The 20,361-nt window shown below is 42.8% G+C and overlaps 1 protein-coding gene across 2 annotated transcripts in view; it reads right to left on the bottom strand.

Moving 5' to 3' along the window:
• Positions 1–20,361, bottom strand: part of LOC147665156 (butyrophilin subfamily 1 member A1-like) — a 140,021-nt gene that overhangs the window by 24,287 nt on the left and 95,373 nt on the right. For both annotated transcript variants that reach the window (XM_086949726.1, XM_086949725.1), the window contains exons 6-7: positions 10,256–10,276; positions 10,133–10,159 (exon numbers count right to left, since the gene is read on the bottom strand). In XM_086949726.1, coding sequence (XP_086805852.1) covers positions 10,133–10,159; positions 10,256–10,276 — 48 coding nt within the window. The remainder of the gene's footprint in view (positions 1–10,132; positions 10,160–10,255; positions 10,277–20,361) is intronic.

Genomic DNA, 20,361 nt, shown 5'->3' with positions numbered 1-20,361 from the left:
CACTCTAGTACACACTCTAGTACACACTCACTACTCTACTACACACTCTACTATTCACTACTCTCTCTACTCACTCTCTACTACTCACTCTCTACTACAGTCACTACTCTCTACTACACTCACTACTACACACTCACTACTCTACTACACACTCACTACTCTCTACTACACACTCTCTACTACACACTCACTACTCTCTACTACACACTCACCACTCTCTACTACACACTCTACTACTCACTTACTACTCTCTACTCACTCTCTACTACTCACTCTACTACTCTCTCTACTACTCACTCTCTACTACTCACTCTCTACTGCTCATGACAATGCCATTTATTTATCTGTTTCCAAAACCAACACATAAATAAAACATTTGTCATTTACAATGCCAAAAGCGCTAACTTTTGCAAAGGCGAGACCGTTGCATTGTAAATGCTTGTTTTTATAGTGTGTGTGTATATATATATATATATATATATATATATATATATATATATATATATATATATATATATATACATATATATATATATATATATATATATACTTATATGTATATTTTTGCCCGAAGTGGGAAAGTGTGGCTGGAAGTAGGGGCACTTGAGGCAGCCTTCCTGACATCTGGACTTGCATAATCATCCCTGACCTTGCTCTTATTTGGCCCCTCACTTACCGTGAGTACTGTGATCCAGGCTTTCAGCATTACCCGCCCCAGCTGATCATTGTGCTGCATTGTGGGAGATGCAGTTTTCCATCGTAATCTGCATGGGTGGTGCTCGAGCGCATTAGGGGTCAGGTGTGCTCACTTTATTAGAAAGAGAGGCGGGACTATTGAAAGACATTGCCAGGAGTCCACTGCAAATTCAACATTTGGCATTTGAGAAAGGGATTGCCCCGAAACGCGTCATGCCTCAGATTTGATTAAAGCTGCCTCATTGTGCTCCGCTGTGTCCCTCATCTTTTCTTCAAAAAGGGAAGATTTTGTGTGTGTATATATATATATATATATATATATATATATATATATATATATATATATATATACCAATGTAAAATCACTCCTTAACCTCCTTTACAGCGATAAAGACTGCACAAACTCCTCTTGTTTGTGCGAATGGGTTTTATTTGTCTCGCTCGTTCATGTCATTACACGTTTCGGCCGGTAAACTGGCCTTGATCACAACAGTCACGTGTCTCCAAACACCGAAAAAAGACTTTCGCCATTCATATATACGTTTGTTAAAACCAGCAATCGATCAAATTATTCTATTATTGCAATGTCAGCCGACACATTTAAATTACATGGTTCGTAAATTCCATATTTTTTGGACATGGATCTCAATTATTCATAAAATAAGAGTAAAAAAACGTAAAATACAAGTATGGCAAAGTCATAAAAACATGCTGCTGAAAACATAAAAAACCACAGCAATTTCAATGACTCAGTAGACTGTATAAATATATAAATAAATATATAAATATAATATATAAATAGTAGTCTAAAACCAATATAAAAGGTCAACCTGATAGTGTATTCAAGCACATTTCAGTCATATGACTATTCTATCAGCATAACAGCAAGTGAGTGCTCAGTATTATGAGTAATTCTTTAGGCCATTATTCTGATGGTTTGCAATACTCATACATTTTGAACCATGTATCCAAGTCCCCAATGACTTCAGAAATATATGATCTACTGTCAACGTATACGATGTCTTTCTCCAAACAACCTCCTACAGTGCATTGTGCAATAGTTGCCTGATATGTGCAAACAATTACTAAAAAGTGCGAAGTGCTATACAGTACATATTTGTATTAAGTGCAAATATGCCCAAAAATAAATACACATCTATAAGATCATTTTTGAGGGGACTTTTGTTATTTTCTGTGTATTATTTCTGTGTATTATGGAAAAAATCAAATTATGTACAAGTGATTCTAAGACGGCTGATTGTTGTACATGATAGGGATACTACATATCCTATCATAATCTAGGAGTAGGCATTTTTTAAATTATGCTACTGATGCAAGGCCATACATTGTTACATAATGATTACAAAAATACAATTAGTTGTAAAATCACAGGAAGTTATGGAGGTCCTCCATGGTATTGAGTCCTCTTGGGGCCTTACTGTCAAACTCAATTATCATGCGAGTTTCCATTTGTCTCAGCATGCGTTCTCTGTTGCCCCCACATCGCAATGCAGGAATCACATTTATTACATAGTGAGTCAGGCATTTAAGATTGTTATTGTGCTCAATCTTAAAATGACGTACCACTGGATAAGTGCCATCATTGTTTACAATCGCCCTTAAATATTGCAATATGCATACAAGCACGTGCAGCTTGGTACTACCAATATAGTTCAAGCCGCAAGTACACGTAAGAACATACACGGAATATTCAGTGCGGCAAGAATAATGACCCTTAATTGGTATACTCCTGGGACTAAAAGGTGTATCGTAATGGGTCTTGTTAATCACAAATTTACAGGCTCTACATGACGTACATTTGAAGAATACATGTTTTGGTTGGAACCATGTCGCCCTGGATGTTATTTCAGGCCTATTTATTACCAACTGTGACCTCATAGACACTGCCCATTTGAAGGTGACTGTTGGTTTGGAAGTTAAAATAGCGACAAGTACTGCATCAGTCAAAAGTATAGGCCAAATTCTGAAGTTGAATGCCAGAGACCACCACTCTAGTCAGGGCGAAGGAGTTACACACCAAAGATAACCCCTGCTCATCCCCTTGGTAGCTTAGCACGAGCAGTCCGGTTTATCCCGGAGGCAATGTGTAAAGCGTTTGTGCACGCACACAGCTACAACATACCAGGCACACCACAAAAGGAACTCCATACTAGGGTATATCAAAAATAGCCTTTGTATTCTCATAACACATTAGAAGAGTAATCACATAATATACATTGTGCCACCAGGCACAAGGTAATATCTAAAAGGGATTATATACACCTGACAGGGCCAACAGGACCACTGTCAGAACCATCACAGAGTGAACTTAGTAAATGTAGGCAATAACAGAAACACAGCCAGTAATCACTGGCAAACACTGTACTAAGCAACATCCTGTAACATAAACCATATTATGCACAGTATCACATTTAGGTGTGAATTAAATTTTGCTCCATCCTCACCAGCATAAACACATTATGCAGTCATCTCATAAGTCTAAACACCTTAGACCCTAACCTCCTAAGCATAACTCACATTAGGGCACTAACTCACAGTAGAGAATAATCTCACTAGCATAAACCACAGTATGCAAATTACCTCATACATAAACCACAGTTAGGAGCATAACCCAGCACCACATAAATCACATTAGGGCCTGGCGCCCTACAAACCTCACAGTCCTCCTGGCCAACTGGCCTTCTCAAACGGGCTCAAATGCACTATGTCCAAAGTGTCAGGGCGTGCTGCCAATGCAGCAATATCCAAAAGCGCGTAATTGCGCTGGGGCAGAGGTGTGCATCTCACTCCTATCTTACTCAAAAATGCCCCCAAAGAAATGCCTAAACGTTGCAGCTGAGGCTAATTGCCATGCAGCTAAGAAGAAACATGGGCACTGGCACCTCTGTGCCCCCGGCGTCCTCACTGGGATTCTCCAAAACCAATATGGCGGCTGCCCACTGTCAAGCGGGGCAGCTGGGGCAGGAGCACAAGCACCAACAATGTGCTCAGATCGGGAGCCCCCGCTGGGCTCTGTGTAATTAGGGAAAAACTGCCCCCGCGCATTGGAGCGGCCCGCTATGGCGGGTCCACTCAGCAATGGGCACTAACTGCGTCCCTCTCATAGAACCCCTCTCCAGGACAAAAAGGCCCCCCTCATTGGAGCGGCCCGTAATGGTAGGACCACTCGGAGAGCCACACACCGGTGTTGTGATCTTGATCGGCACGTCCTCACTCACCGGGGCTTCTGGGGAACTCTTCTCCTTTTGCGGGGATCTCCTGTTCCGCCCAGCCCCCTTCCTGGGACCGAGGCTTCAACGGGGAGCCTGCGAGGCTCCAGGCGGCTTCTCCGGTGAGCCGTGCTGCCATTATCCGTCCAGCTGCTTCCTGAATTAGACCCGCCCAGAGTCAGGCGGACTCTTCCTGGCTTCCGGGTCGGGAATAACGATCGGGCCGAGGTGGTGAATCACAGCGGCCAAACACAGGGCGGGCACTCACTCTAAAATAAACACTTAAGCGGGGTGGGCACCCACAATCAAGCTCCACACGCGGGGTGGGCACCTGCTGTACTTTAAAAGGCATATCACGGGGTGGGCTACCCCTAAAGGCAGGACGGGGGAATCCCTACGCTGGGGAATCCTGATGCTGGGGATTCCTGCTAGAAACAAAGACGGCAGCTCTGCACTGTGGAGCCCACGCTCTCTTCTTAGGATAAAAATAAGAAAACCCAGCACAGCGCTCATGAGGCACTACGAGCACAAGAAGTCCTGGAGGTCCTTAGGAATCAAGGAGGCAATGCTGGGCCCAGGGAGGTACTGCCAGGTCCTCCTGGGCCCCAGCAGCAGCACTCCCCAGAATGTTTAGGAACAGGTACAGAACTGAAGAATTTCATGGGGTCACAGCCCCTATACTTATACCAACATTTCCTTTGTCTTTAGTGCAGGGCATTGGGGAACCAGAGGCAACTGGTTTGGGGGGGATTTGGAGCAATTTGTTTTGCAAGCTCCTCTTCCCCTTTGTTAGGTGGTGGCTAGGTGATCAGACACACCTCGGGGGGGGGGGAGCCAGCATTCACTAGGGCAGGCACCATCCTATTCATAGTAAGGGGATTACCCCTCCCACTACTCCCAGCCCAGATGTCCTATTCAGCCCAGTGCTGACTCACCCTGCCCCTCCTGGAGCCACACACACCTCCCAGCCCCTGCCACTCACAAGCCAGACATGCAATTCACATCAGGCAGGCAGACACATAGCACACAGAAATGCCAACTTCTAAAAGTGGCATTTCTCCCATAGTCACAATAAATCTGCGCACACCATTGTGCAGAATTTATTCTCACAATTTCATACATACTAAATTTGCCCAACGCTGCTCCTCCCATACCATGAATTACCACTGATTCACACTGATCAGGGAATCCCCAATGCCTTCCTATGGGAGGGCGGGCCAACCTTAACAAATGTACACAGAGAGCGCACACACTTTACACTGGACTACAGTGCTAAAGTGCCTGAAGGCCTAAAACCACCAACACCATGTCAGAACTTAAGGCAACAATGTTAGGGATGAACCTGCCAACAAGGGCCATGTCCAACACCTGCTACATGTTGTGACTAAGCAAGGGGTGGCACATTGTTTATCTTTATTATTGGTGTTAGACTTGGGTGCTTGATCTGTTTTGTTCTTATTTCTATCACTTGCCAGTCAGGATTCCCTAGTTACTAAATCTGCTTTCTCACTGGTTTCTTTCAGTATGACTTCATTGTATCCTCCTGCTCTAAATCTCAATAATGTTTCTTGTGTGCACTTATTCAACTCATCCCCCTTTTTAATCTAAGGAGTTCCCCATAAGGGATACTCCTGATCTAATGGTTTGGATGTGAACTCCTAGCGTGTAGTGTAGCGTTTCCTGCTGTAGGCTTCCTGTGTAAATTAGATTCCAGCCTGCCTCTAGCCACATATACCGTAGTGTATAAAAATGATACGCTTTGATGTATATATATTTGTGTATATATATATATATCTATATATATAGATATCTAGATATATATATATATATATATATATATATATATATATATATATATATATATATATATCTAGATATCTATATATATAGATATATATATATATATAGATATATATATATATACATATATATATATACACATGTATATATATTTTTTTTTCACTCAAAAAAATCAAATGTTACAGGGACGTTATAGTTAGGCTCAGATTTCACTTGTTAAAAACCATTGAAATTCAGCAGTTATAGTTACCTGAGCTAACTATAACTTATGCCACCGCAATGCACTGCTTATGACCTCACATAATAAATCACTCATGGCATGGTCAGTGACATCACTGATGACACCTCAAATATCATCACTGATGACATACTTATGACACCATCCAGTAAATGTGTTTCGCAAACGTTTCTAAGACTTAAAGATATATACTAAGCTGCTGCATAAGTTAAATTACTATTCTTTCCATACTACTGAGTGATACTATATCTAACATATGTCATCTGAGTGGCTATGTGACTGCCTAAATCCATGTGTGACTAGCTGTCTGAGTGGCTGCATGGGTGTGTTAAAGGATGTGTGAGTGACTGTATGGGTGAATAAGTGGGTGTGTGAGTAGCTGTATGAGTGAGTGAGTGGCGGTATTGGTGAGGGACTGGGTGTGTGAGTGGCTTTAAGGATTAGTGAGTGGGTGTGTGATTGGGTGTATAAGAGGTTGTATGGGGTGTAAGTGGGTGTACAAGTGGTTCTGTGGATAATGTCATCAGTGATGTTGCTGCCCATGTCATGATTGATGCAATATGTGAGGGCATAAGCAGTGCATTGCAGGGGCATAAGTTATAATTAGCTCAGGTAACTATAATGTTAGTGGTTTTATAGGAGTAAAATCTGAGCTTAACTATAACGTCCCTGTAACCTTTGTTTTTTTCAGTAAATTTCTAAGTTTTTTCACCAAAATTGGCAGACAAAGCGCTTATGGGCCTTTTGGTAGGCTGTCCAACAACATGGGAAAAGGTGGTAAGACTTTGCATACTACTAAGGAAACTGGGCCATAGCCAAACGGGCAGAGCTTGCAGATGAATTTGGGACTTTGCATACTCAGGGTAATTAAAAGGGAGAACCGTTGACCTCACCAAGAGACAACAAGAAAAAAAATCACTTGCCACAGTCACTAAAGATCAGATTGCGCTCCAATAGATAAACAATGCATTCACCTCTATTTAGAATTTCAAGGGAAGGGGGACGCATGGCCCCCCTCACTGGGTCGGGACCCCGGGGCCTGGCCTCTTGATGCCTGGTGCCGAGGAGCCCACCCAGGACACCCTGTGTGCAGCGTTGGAGACCACAGGGGGAGCCTCAATGCCCCCGTCGTCCCTGCCAACTCACCGCCTCCAGCTGGAACAGGCATTGCTCACACACGCAAAGAGAAGCCAAAAATGCTGCTCCCTGTGCTAGGGAGCAATTTTTAACCTGTTTGCCTGCCAGTGCCAGCTTGATAGTAAGAAGGAAAATAAATGAAAACTACGCTCCCAGCAAGCAGGAGTAGTTTTCTTTTTTTTGGATCAAGTGCTATCTTTCTAACAAACTTGGGGTAGTTCCGTCCAGCGGTTCGATCTGTAGTCGTGTTCAAAATCCCTATGTGAAATTGCATGGGGAAAAAGCATTTTGGGACCCCCTCTTTTTCTCGCCCTAGCTACATGAATCACCCCAAAACTTTCAATACAGCAGCTGAAATGAGTGTTGTACTCATTTTGAAAATGTCGTTAAGTTAAATGGCGCCAAAGTTGATGAAGAAAAATAAAAAACGCTTTCCTGTAGAAACTAGGTGCTAACTATAACTACCTACTGCCAACCGACAGTAGGTAGAATATACATGAAGCAAAACTGTTCTTCAGAGGAAGACTATGGTGTAGCTAGGGAAGAAGCATATATACGTTTTAAGACAAGGGGTTACTCTGATAACTCTTTAGATACTGCCCTTAAGAAAGTTCAGGTAATCTCAAGGAAAGATCTTTTGATAAACAAGATCAGCAAGGGAACCTCCGCCTCTGGTACATCTGAACCTATATGTATGATTACACGCTTCAATACACAGTCAGACAAAATTGTACAAATGTTCCGTAAGAACTGGCATTTTCTTAAGACTGATAACATCTTTAAAAAATCGCATTTCGATAAGACCACTTATAACATACAGGAGGTCGAAGTCTATCAAAGATCTATTGGTCTCGAGTCACTTTGATGGAATAGTGAAAAAGAAAGAACCCATCAAGGGGTTCTTCCCTTGTATGAAATGCAAGGCGTGTAAATACAGCTGTAAAAAAACATCATATGAGATACCTGGTAAGAAGGGGAAAATCATGAGAAATATAAATAAATTACTTAATTGTAATTCAGAGTGTACCATATATTGTCTAGAATGGCCATGCAGAATGAAATACATAGGAAGCACCATTAATGCTACCAAGAAACGGGTGCTAGAACACATGCGGGCGATAACAAAGAGAGACAAAACTTACGAGGAATGCCACCATAGTAACAGAGACCTTTTGACATTTTATTGTTTAGACCAATTACCCAAGAGTGAAAGAGGGGGGGACAGGGTCAGGAATCTATGTGCCTTAAAATCTCCTTACAACATTGAATTAGGCACCAAGTCACCCCAGGGTCTAAATAACGATGAAGAATTATGGTCTTAACTAGAATAATCATGAAGAAGACTGATATGTGTATGATGTTTTACCTGTTGTTTATTCTCTGCTTCTCTTTTATGACTCTTTTAACATATATAGGTATATATGTAGAACTTTGGAAACCACTTGAATGTCCTTACGAGTCTGAAACTGCTACTTCAATATTGATTTTTATTTTTATTCTGAATATATCTAACAGAATTACATATTTTTCCATATGGGAATTGGATAACATTACAGTCAGAAGTATTAATATGAGATATGTTGCTCTTTGTTTGCCATGTTCCTCTCTCCTTTAGAGCTGAATACATTTCTGTTATACTACGATATTAGAAGCAGTATGCCCCCATACGTTAAACATGTAATTCAAGCCCATTCAGGGCACAATGATCTTTGCACTTACACTTGTGTTCCCCTTTTCTTATTTAAAAAGAAATTGATAGGTCTTTTTTAAATCGTTTGACCTTATCATTCCTGTCATTGTATTTATCGTGACAGTAGAAGAGGGGTTGACGCACAGGGAGGTTGCTTGGTACATTGTTACTTTAGCCTCGATATTATACATAATTCGCATGCTCAATTATTTTTTTTACAATGTTAGGCCTGTGTTCCCTGTTGTGCTGTTTTGATGAGTGACTATATGCATTTGACATGGTATTCACAATGAAGTGTGCTACATGCTAAGATGGCCGACAAAGTAACAATGCATTGAAGCACTCATTAGCCTTCTTTCATGTCTACTATGGTTTTTAACTTTCATGTGCACTTTTTCACTTTATATTGGTGGAACTTTATTAAAGTTATTGACATTTACAAAGCCAGAGCGGCGAAACGCGCCTGTCAAACGCTTGGAGGGGAATTTTTCTTTCATGAAATAAACACATTTTTGTACAGACTTGCGGTGTGCTCCTGTTTGTGTTGGCTGACACGATTTCAGCGGACTGTGCTGTAAAGTTTACACGGCTCACCACCGTGTTTTGGAGACACCCGAGGTGTGTGGAGCGACAGCGGTGAAGCGAAAGTTTGGATACATATATATACACACACATATACATATACATACATACTAAAGGTATATGGATGTGGAGTTAAGTATGTGATCTATATTTAACTCTAACTTGCCCTTCAAGTGCTTCAATGGCTACCTTTTGCAAGACATCAAGGCAATCAAGGTGCTGTGCATTCCCCACTAGAAGGGCCCAACTTTCATCCAATGAAAACTGCAAAACAGATAATGATCGCATCTGATAGGTACAACTTATATTCAGGCCTTAAACTTCTATCACTCTCGTTTGCTTAAAAACATGTCAACACGTCGATGTGTAGCAACATATAATATGACTCATGCACAACTTTGTTCACCGCTCATATAACTCTCACTGCAATCCAATATTCTTCCAAACAAGCAAACCTACAGTGTTGTTGTGAGCATGCACGTCAAGAGACTCGATTCCGGCAGGACCCACGATTTATGAAGCAAAAAATTGCTTCATTTTAGATGTCTCCAGCCTGAATTGACTCTGCTTCAATAGAAGTCAATGGGGAAAATCTTCTCCCAATGTCTTTTCCCAAAATCTCACACTTTCCTGTTCTAAAATGTTGGCATGTCTGACTGTGCTGCCCCTCCGGCAAAACACTTTGGGGTCTGAGTACTGTGTAAATGCAACAACAATGCAGCTCTGTTATAGAGCATGACACAATGTTTGTGGAATTACCTGCGTAGCTCCGAGCCCGCCAATAATCTGAAAACAAAGAAATAAAATGTTTACTACACTGAGAAGGGATAACGTGAACATATGAAAAGAAGTGAGGACATGATTTGCAGCCTAGGAACTTACCCAGCTCTTCAGACAGGATCCCTGGGGGAAAAAAGAGACAGGGGTATGTTAGAGCTGTGGTGAACTGTAAGAGCAGTAGAGTGGAGCTGGTGTAGGGGAATGCTGGGCCACAGTGGGACGAGAGAGGAACATTTTCTTTTATAGAGGATTTCAGTAAAATCACAGAACCCACTGAGCATAAGGAATGAGCAAGGACTGAGCAACAGGGAAAAGTGTGTGCTACGTTATGGGTTATACGTATGGTTATTTATATAACCACTCCCCAGTCCCTTTCCCAAGCACTTGAAATAGATACAGGTTAGTCACCATAGACACATTTGTTGCAATGCAGTGTTGAGATTTGTAGGCCTTTCTAGACATGCTTCTCTGGAGGTGTCCTTCGCCACACTCTTGGGAGGTTGGCCAGCAAGGCTGAGGACTGGGTTCCATCATCATTGCCCATACAGTCCCATCTGTTTTAAACGCTAGAACTCTGAATTGGAATTATAAGATGACTAGAGACATACGCTCAAAGACTGTGCTCTCACTCTCAAAAGTCCTATGATTTTATTGATTAACTTTGGGTTAGTCACAATTTGACAGGCGAGGTAAAAGATCCAACTTCACTCAATCTTAGATACCCCAGCAGAAGAGGATGGGTGTCCATCTGAAGATGCATGAGAAAAACAGACACTCTGGAAACTGGCTATTGAGTAAATTCAAGACAATGTAACATCTAAAGGAGAGATGGGCTTGGATGTACTGCAAGGCTTTCCTCAAGGGGTAGCCCACTTATCTGGAGGAGGAAAGCATTGCAATCAGAACCCCAAAGCTTCAAGGATGCTTCGTCAAGGATGGTTGGTCTTGTTAGACCCTGAGAAAAACCTTAGGATTGGGAACCAGGTGAACGTTCTACTGCTTGGCCTTAAAATGAAATAACAATTCTAGAAGGGAGCCTATGCATTTTAACTAAAACAGGCATGTGTATGGCATTCACCTCATGTTAGCTGGGGTTGTTCTAGGATTATTACATTTTACAAACATCTGCACTACCTGCACCTTCCTTCTAGAAGTGTACAGTGATCTCAGGAGGGCCTCCTGCTTCTTCTGTCCTTATCTCAAGGTGACCACGGGGAGGAACCCAACCTCTCAGTGCTTATCATGAGGGTTGGGAGGGAACGGAGGAGCTATCAGAGGAAGGGTCAATTTCAAGAAGGACAAAGAAGAGGGGACATGTCAGGGGACCATCTCTTGACCTATGAAGGCCCACGGTACCACTGGGAACAATGAAGACGAAAGCAGACTCCATCGCAATGTCTGCAGGGCTTGGTGTAATGAAGGGTCACTAGACAGATTTTAGAAGGAGCCCAACAATAAACACTTCATCTAAAATTAAAGTGCACACCTCCTGATGGCAATACATATATTATAATATTGAACAAGTGAACAATGTTCTAAAGTAAATGTTATATATGTATAAGTAACTCAGAAACCAATTGTAATGCATAGTTATAACTCTTACTTTAGGCACAGAGTAATTATTGTTAATAAAATGTACAACACTGTATGCTGCCATTATTGAAGAAAATCTCCTCATATGCCAAATGAAGTCTGAAGGGGGTTATTAACAAAAGCAAAGGTTATAATTAGTGCATCACAGAGTCAGCCAGCCAGAATCCCCCCAAGTACAACTAGATGGAGCAAGCATGTGGAGCAATAGCAAATCACTTGACAAGGTTGTCATCAGTGCTTAATTTGTAAACGAAAGGTGCCAGGGCCCTTGTCAGGAGGCTACTGCAGCTTGCACCATCCATTGCCCCTGCCAGCAAAGCTAATTATAGTACCAACACCACTACTAACGATCACACTCCTCCTCCTTCAAGTGGGACAATCCAAACTATTCCAAGTCCCCTAAACTATAAAATGGGTTGGGGGCTGGTATTAGTCATTCTAAATGCATATACATTAATAAACAGCTGTTGTTCTGCTCATCTCTAACTAGACAAACAGTGCCACCATGTGGCAGACTGTCATAAGTGCTGGTGTTGACAATGAAGTGCCGGTGCTGACAATGAAGTGCCGGTGCCAAGCACCGGAAACCACCGGTCAAATTAAGCACTGGATTTCATTCAAGCATGTGTCTAATAACAATGGATTCATTGTATTTTACACAAGTCTTCCTACGGCCAGCACTCCATAGCAAGGTGCTTGCAGTCAGCAATACTGGTCCATCTATCTTAGACTGCCTGCCCAAAAGGGCACCGATATGTCTAAGCAATCATGCCAGGACAAACTATCTCACTCCTTATGGCCCAATAGCCCAGTATCATCTCATTTACTGGTCAGGCTCTAAAGAGTAACAGAAGGTCCTCTTTACTGATGTTTCATTGCTGCAAAACAAAGTTGATATAGTACAAGAAAAATGTCTGTTGGTTCCCCTATATACTGCTCTGCTACAATCTCTAGTCCTGAAGTAGGATTATCAGTGGTGCATTTCAGAAGTCTCCTTTCTCCCTGCAAGATAGCCAAAGAAGACGCCATTACATTGAGGGTCGTCCTTATAAAGGTTCAATTCCAACCCTCGCCCTGTCTGGTCTCATCTTACCTTGTTGTCCATTGGATTACCTTTCCCTTCCCAGGTGTTTCCTGTTTCTTAGATGGGGTTGGGTTGGGTACTCTTCTGCATTGATTGGTTTGGTGGTGGTGTGTGAAATTGGGAAACATCTTCTGGAGAAGATGCAGAACCAGCTTGTGGAAGGTACCCTTTGGGACTGGTTGGTTTGGTGGTGGTGAGTGTGTTTAGGAAAGAATCTTCAGACAGGGCCAGGACCAGTTCCTAAGGTGTTCACCATATAGGGAGGAGGTTAGTAGCGGGCAATGTATTGATGCTATACCCTAGGGTTATCTATCATAACCCCATGGCATGCATCTTCCAGCAACACCAGCTTCCAGTCCATTTCTATGCTCTTGGCCACCGTTTTCCTGAGGCCATATTGGCAGTTTTACCTCTGACTTCCCTGCAGCCACATCAGATACTTAGTCAGCAATGGGTTCCTGGCTAGTGGAAAGCTGGTACCAAGAAGGAAATCCAAACAATGCCCTCTGGAGGAGGAACATTTCCATGACAGAACACTGCAGAATGTCATGGCTTGGACCCTCCGGTGTGGACTCGACTGAGCAGACGAGGCCGGTGTGTCAAAGAAGACCAGACCAAAGAGGAACTACAGTGTTGAAGTCACAACATGCAGGCTCAAAATGGGAGGCTCTTTTAGGGCCCTGTAGAGGACTATGTTGTGGAACCAGGTGCAATTATTAGAACTGTTAGATACGTGAGACCAGAGAGGCTCTGGTATCATCCCTAATTGGCACACACAATGTTTGCGTTTCCTTGGTATAAGAAAACTACTTCCATTCAAAGTTCGTTATTCATCATTTATTTCATGAATTTAGTGATGATTTATATCAATGCATTTCAAATTTCTTCATAGTTGTTGTCAACATGCAAAATCAGGCAATATCATAGCGTGTCCAATGCATTTCGGGCATTTAGAAGCATGCCCTTCATCAGGGAATTGACACTAGAAAAAATGTAACATGTGCGCAAATTAATATGAGCAGATCGTATACATATCATCATTATCTGTTCAAAAAACAATATCGGGGACATTTGTTAATTGGTTTGCATAACAATCCGTGTGCTTCATGCAGCTAAAAGTGAGTAATGGTGTTGGGAAAGTAATACTAGGGGTTAAAAGTGCAGGGTTCAGAGGTTCACTTACATGCCTGTGTTGAACGGTGGAACGAAATCTAAAGAAAAGTAAAAGTAAAGAAATTCCGTCAGACCTAATGCACGAAAAGAGTGTGCCTGTGCGCTCCAATATGAGGCTTTGTGTGCGCTAAAACTGACCTTGCTGGTTACGGGTGACGTGTTCTATCCGGTGCTCGTCTCCTTAAAACGCCGGTGAAGACAGGGGCTTCCCGCGTTACTAATATTCAAAACATCAGCGGTCACGTGGTAGGTCACGTGTGGTCAAGGTAGAAAAAAGACTTATGGTCGGATCGCTTTGTGTTGAAAAGTCAGGTTGACAAAATAGTGTTGGGCGATGGACCAGTTAGTTGAAGAAAAAAGTAAAAATAAATACAAGTGTGTGCTCACAGTTCGCCAATTAAAAAATCAATAAAAATGTAAGCTAAAAAAAATATGTGAGGGTCGGGGGATCGAACTGGCTTATGGTTAGTCTGTAGTGTGCGGTGACCTATTCGTGGGGCTAACATGCAAACCTGATGACATCGGGTGTAAAACAGAGTTATGTAGTGCCAAAGGTATTTGGGAACATACACAATACCAGCAGTATCGATCTTCAGAGCAATTATCTCATAGGTAACACGAAAGTTCAATTCTCTCATTTAAACCCATAGGTTTCTGGGTTGACAATTTGTGGATCCAATAGTTCTCACGTCTTAGGAGAAATTTATTGTTGTCTCTCCCTTCATGTTTAGGAACAGTCTCTAAGATGATGTATTTTACTTGGGAAACATTATGTTGTTGTTCTACAAAATGTGCTGACAAAGCTGATTTCAAATTCTTTAGTCTGATGTTGGATCTATGTTCAGTGAGACGTACTTTGATGCGTCGCTCAGTTTTCCCGACGTACATCTTTCCACACGGGCATTTAATCCCGTATATTAAGTTGCTGGAGTCACAGGTGGCATTAACTCGTAGTTTTATTGGGTAACCCTGTGTTGGGTGGTTTATGGTGTGTCCCTTAATGATGCTGTTGCAATTGCCGCAGTTTAGGCAGGGTTTGGTTCCAGTGTATGTGTTAGTATCGCTGGGTTTGCTTTGTAGGATTTCTCCCAGATTTTTGGCTCTGGTATAAGCAAATACCGGCGGTTGACTGAATGCTTGGTTGAAGTCAGGTTCAAGGTTGAGGATTGTCCAATGCTTCATTATTATTTGTTTGAATTTTTTGCTGCTGGTGGAGTATTTCGAAACCACTACTATCCCAAATGGATTCAACACAGACCTGTATGTCAAACCCACCGACAGGAACAACATGCTATTGTACTCCAGCTTCCACAAACCGAATCTGATCAGAAATCTACCATATTCCCAAATGGCAAGGGTTAAAAGAATCACTTCAGACCAAACCACTCTCAAACTAAGACTGAGTGAAATGTCAAACACATTTTTGCAAAGGGGTTACCCAAAAAACTTAGTGGATGAAACCATGAACAAAATTGACAACTTGGAAAGAACTAAACTTTTAACACCAACTTCAAAATCTGAGCAAACACAGATAGTAGTGGTTTCGAAATACTCCACCAGCAGCAAAAAATTCAAACAAATAATAATGAAGCATTGGACAATCCTCAACCTTGAACCTGACTTCAACCAAGCATTCAATCAACCGCCGGTATTTGCTTATACCAGAGCCAAAAATCTGGGAGAAATCCTACAAAGCAAACCCAGCGATACTAACACATACACTGGAACCAAACCCTGCCCAAACTGCGGCAATTGCAACAGCATCATTAAGGGACACACCATAAACCACCCAACACAGGGTTACCCAATAAAACTACGAGTTAATGCCACCTGTGACTCCAGCAACTTAATATACGGGATTAAATGCCCGTGTGGAAAGATGTACGTCGGGAAAACTGAGCGACGCATCAAAGTACGTCTCACTGAACATAGATCCAACATCAGACTAAAGAATTTGAAATCAGCTTTGTCAGCACATTTTGTAGAACAACAACATAATGTTTCCCAAGTAAAATACATCATCTTAGAGACTGTTCCTAAACATGAAGGGAGAGACAACAATAAATTTCTCCTAAGACGTGAGAACTATTGGATCCACAAATTGTCAACCCAGAAACCTATGGGTTTAAATGAGAGAATTGAACTTTCGTGTTACCTATGAGATAATTGCTCTGAAGATCGATACTGCTGTTATTGTGTATGTTCCCAAATACCTTTGGCACTACATAACTCTGTTTTACACCCGATGTCATCAGGTTTGCATGTTAGCCCCACGAATAGCTCACCGCACACTACAGACTAACCATAAGCCAGTTCGATCCCCCGACCCTCACATATTTTTTTTAGCTTACATTTTTATTGATTTTTTAATTGGCGAACTGTGAGCACACACTTGTATTTATTTTTACTTTTTTCTTCAACTAACTGGTCCATCGCCCAACACTATTTTGTCAACCTGACTTTTCAACACGAAGCGATCCGACCATAAGTCTTTTTTCTACCTTGACCACACGTGACCTACCACGTGACCGCTGATGTTTTGAATATTAGTAACGCGGGAAGCCCCTGTCTTCACCGGCGTTTTAAGGAGACGAGCACCGGATAGAACATGTCACCCGTAACCAGCAAGGTCAGTTTTAGCGCACACAAAGCCTCATATTGGAGCGCACAGGCACACTCTTTTCGTGCATTAGGTCTGACGGAATTTCTTTACTTTTACTTTTCTTTAGATTTCGTTCCACCGTTCAACACAGGCATGTAAGTGAACCTCTGAACCCTGCACTTTTAACCCCTAGTATTACTTTCCCAACACCATTACTCACTTTTAGCTGCATGAAGCACACGGATTGTTATGCAAACCAATTAACAAATGTCCCCGATATTGTTTTTTGAACAGATAATGATGATATGTATACGATCTGCTCATATTAATTTGCGCACATGTTACATTTTTTCTAGTGTCAATTCCCTGATGAAGGGCATGCTTCTAAATGCCCGAAATGCATTGGACACGCTATGATATTGCCTGATTTTGCATGTTGACAACAACTATGAAGAAATTTGAAATGCATTGATATAAATCATCACTAAATTCATGAAATAAATGATGAATAACGAACTTTGAATGGAAGTAGTTTTCTTATACCAAGGAAACGCAAACATTGTGTGTGCCAATTAGGGATGATACCAGAGCCTCTCTGGTCTCACGTATCTAACAGTCAATTCGACGTCGTAGGGCCCTCGACGCCTCCTCATTGAGCACCACCAAAACCAACAAACATTGTCTAACCACGATAAAACTGGTATTGAACTAAATGCAAGCTGTGCATCACCACAACTACCGCAATTATTAGAACTGCCAGGGACAACTGACATTTCCACAGAAAGAAAGGTGTTGCTGGGAGACTGTGCATTGTACATAAACTCTGGAAAAAGGCATGTCCTAAAACTCAACTGATTGCTCAGTCCTTCAAATGGACAGGTATAAGCAGGACATTGTACGAGATTACTGGATGAACGCCTTGTAGATCACCTAAACCACAAAAGGAAACTGCAAACATTTCTGGAGAAAAGGAAAACTGGTAGGTGATTCTCACCCCTCCCACTGAGGTTCGCGCTTGTAAAAAGTAGTGGTTTTTGAGTCAGACAAACCTGATGCAGCGGTGCCTCACCACAAAATCATTACATTTGCAGTATGGTATTTTAAAATAAAACTGTTTTAATTATGTGCTATTCTTTTTCAAATAATCTGAATAAGAAGTAAATCATAATTATAAACAACTCAGCAAATAAAACGGATAAAAGGGTGAACACTATATACACACCCATCTTTGTTCATCACACATTGCGAATCAATTAATCTATATGCTGGCGTGTTCTGCTATTAGTTGGTTTCCAGCTTGGTTTTAGTACAAGAATAATAGAATAACTCTGCAAAGTCATGTCTAGCCAGCCCCCATGTGCCAGCATGTCATTAGGCCTAGATTCAGTGTTCAGTCTATCACCTGCTAATTTCCACTTCCTGCTACCACCCATGCTTCGTGCAGCGATTCCTTGACTCTGGCATTGCCTGAGTAACTGACTGTACCACCAACTCCATGTCTACCCCCCCAGCTCCATTCCCCCTATTAATTGCAACAACAGTAGCCCCCTTATCAAGTGGCCTTCTTTGCCTAACCTCTCTTGGGTCATTTCTTCTTCTATGGCAAATACCTGGAATGCTTTAGATCTGGAGTCATACTGCCTCAATATCCTAACTTTCTTTTTTCTGTCAAGTACTGAACATGTAGTATTCAATCTGCTCACATAATGCTCCTCCTTCACCCTGTTTCATCTATTACAGTCTGGTTTCCACAAACCCTGCTTCACCTCTTGTTTGTTTGATGATGTGCCCTAAGTTGACGTGGGTCCCAAGCTAACTGTGCCACTGGAACCAAGCTACAAGCTACTAAGGACCCACAATCATAGCAAAACTGGTCTTGGGCTGCTTGTAATCTGGGTCAGAGAGGATATGGCTTGGTAGTTTGGGCTGCACTGTTCTTGATGGAGCAGGACAGAGACTGACGTGCATGTGGCTGGACGTTAATCTGAGATGGCAGATGGTACGGTGGGCAAAAGAATAATGGGTTGGAATGCTGCCCATATCAATTGCCAGTTGCTAAAATAAATTGCAAGCAGCCTCCCATCAACCTCTGTGCTTTTAATACTTGTATATACCAGCAAGCTCCTCAGCTTTGGAATAGATATGACAGCAGAACCCTCTCCCAGGTGGTGGCTCTGAAGTTGTGGTCAAACCTGGAAATCCTGAAGCACGGAACAAGCAAAACGGCCATTGCTTCTCATTTCCTAGCCCAAGCAATACTGCTTGCCAAATGTATGAATGGAGGCCAATGTCGCCTTATGACAAATCTCCGCCACAGGAACACTCTTGGCTGAGGCAAATGTTGAAGCTTTCAAGGGGTAGAAGACTTTAATGAACAGCATGATTCAAAGTGTTGAAGAAGAATCCACCCACATGCAAACTTGAAGTCTTAGCACGTGCTCTGGGTAGGAGGGAAGACTTGCAAGGATGTTATATCCCATACTGCTCCTATGAACCAGAGGCGTTGAAAGAGCTCTAGGTGTTACTGGGGCAAATTGACGGAAAAGTCCAACTCGAACAGCAGGTATTCTGTAGCTATCAAATGGTCCTTCCAAAGATGCAGTGAGCCTGCCTTAGGCAGTCACATGTCCCAGTATGAGAACACTAAGATCCTCAGTTTACACAGATGTGCTGCAACCACTGCCAACACCTTGGTGAAGACAGGAGGTGCCAATGACAGTTCAAACAGGATGACTGCGAACTGACAGTGAGTGGGGCCTACTGTCAATAGCATTGTGAGGACACAGACTCTCTGGAGGCACAATCGGGGCACTTTTCCCCTCACTGTTCCCTCATTCTATATTTGCAGAACGTCCCCGGGGAGTACGACCCCTTTAATTCCTATGCCTGGGCCGGTCATGTGATGGGGTCACGTGGTTCAGGCGTTGTGAAAACTGAAGACGCCAAGGAAGACAGCCGTTCGTTGGGACCTGCTTGTGAGGAGCAGACGCTGGTGACAACCTTTGAAGTGCTGCCGTGGAACAACGTTACGCCGCCGCAGAAGAACCCGGAACCAGCTACTGCCGAAGAAACTTCACCACGGGAGGAGAGAATGGATGACCGACGAGGAGGGCAGCCAGACCCTAGCTGGCAACGCGCTGAAGCCCGCCACGGCCCAGGAGAAGGGTCGTGGCTCAACAAGGTACGGGGACGGCTCGGGCTGACGCCGGGAGGAACCCGGGTTGAGGGGAAGGCTGGGGGCAGTACGGGTGAGCAAGTATGAGAGCCCGGTAACCGCCGCAAGAGCGCTTACACATTGGTGACGGTAGTGGTGACTTTCCCTACACTTCCCCGGCACACCCGCGACACGTAAAGGAACGAGAAACCCCTTCCTGACATTTCTTTTCTTTGTTTTCTTTCTTCCCCTGTGGTCCGGCGCAACACCCTGCGGAGCACCAACCAAGTCCAGCGACAGGAGGGGCTGCCACAAAACACGCAGGTGTCCCTAGTAATCCCTGGAAGGAAGCGGACTACGACTCCCATAATCCCTTGTAAAGAAGGACCAAGTATAGACTCTCTAGAAGCCTCTGGGATGAACATTCCCTGTTTCTTCTACATATTGTGTTTTCGCCCCAATAAACGGTACTCTGTTGAAAGAACACCCTATCTTGTCCTGGTCTGCTTCTCGCCCACGTTACAAGCATGTAACTCCAGTGCAACTACAGGAACGGTTTGTGAAAATACAAGTACTGCAAGTCGAGGGATACCATCCTATCT

This window comes from Lissotriton vulgaris, unplaced genomic scaffold, assembly GCF_964263255.1.
Source record: "Lissotriton vulgaris unplaced genomic scaffold, aLisVul1.2 SCAFFOLD_654, whole genome shotgun sequence".
Lineage (NCBI taxonomy): Eukaryota > Metazoa > Chordata > Amphibia > Caudata > Salamandridae > Lissotriton > Lissotriton vulgaris.
The sequence above is the reverse complement of the archived record's forward strand: the minus strand, read 5'-3'. Positions and strand labels throughout refer to the sequence as shown.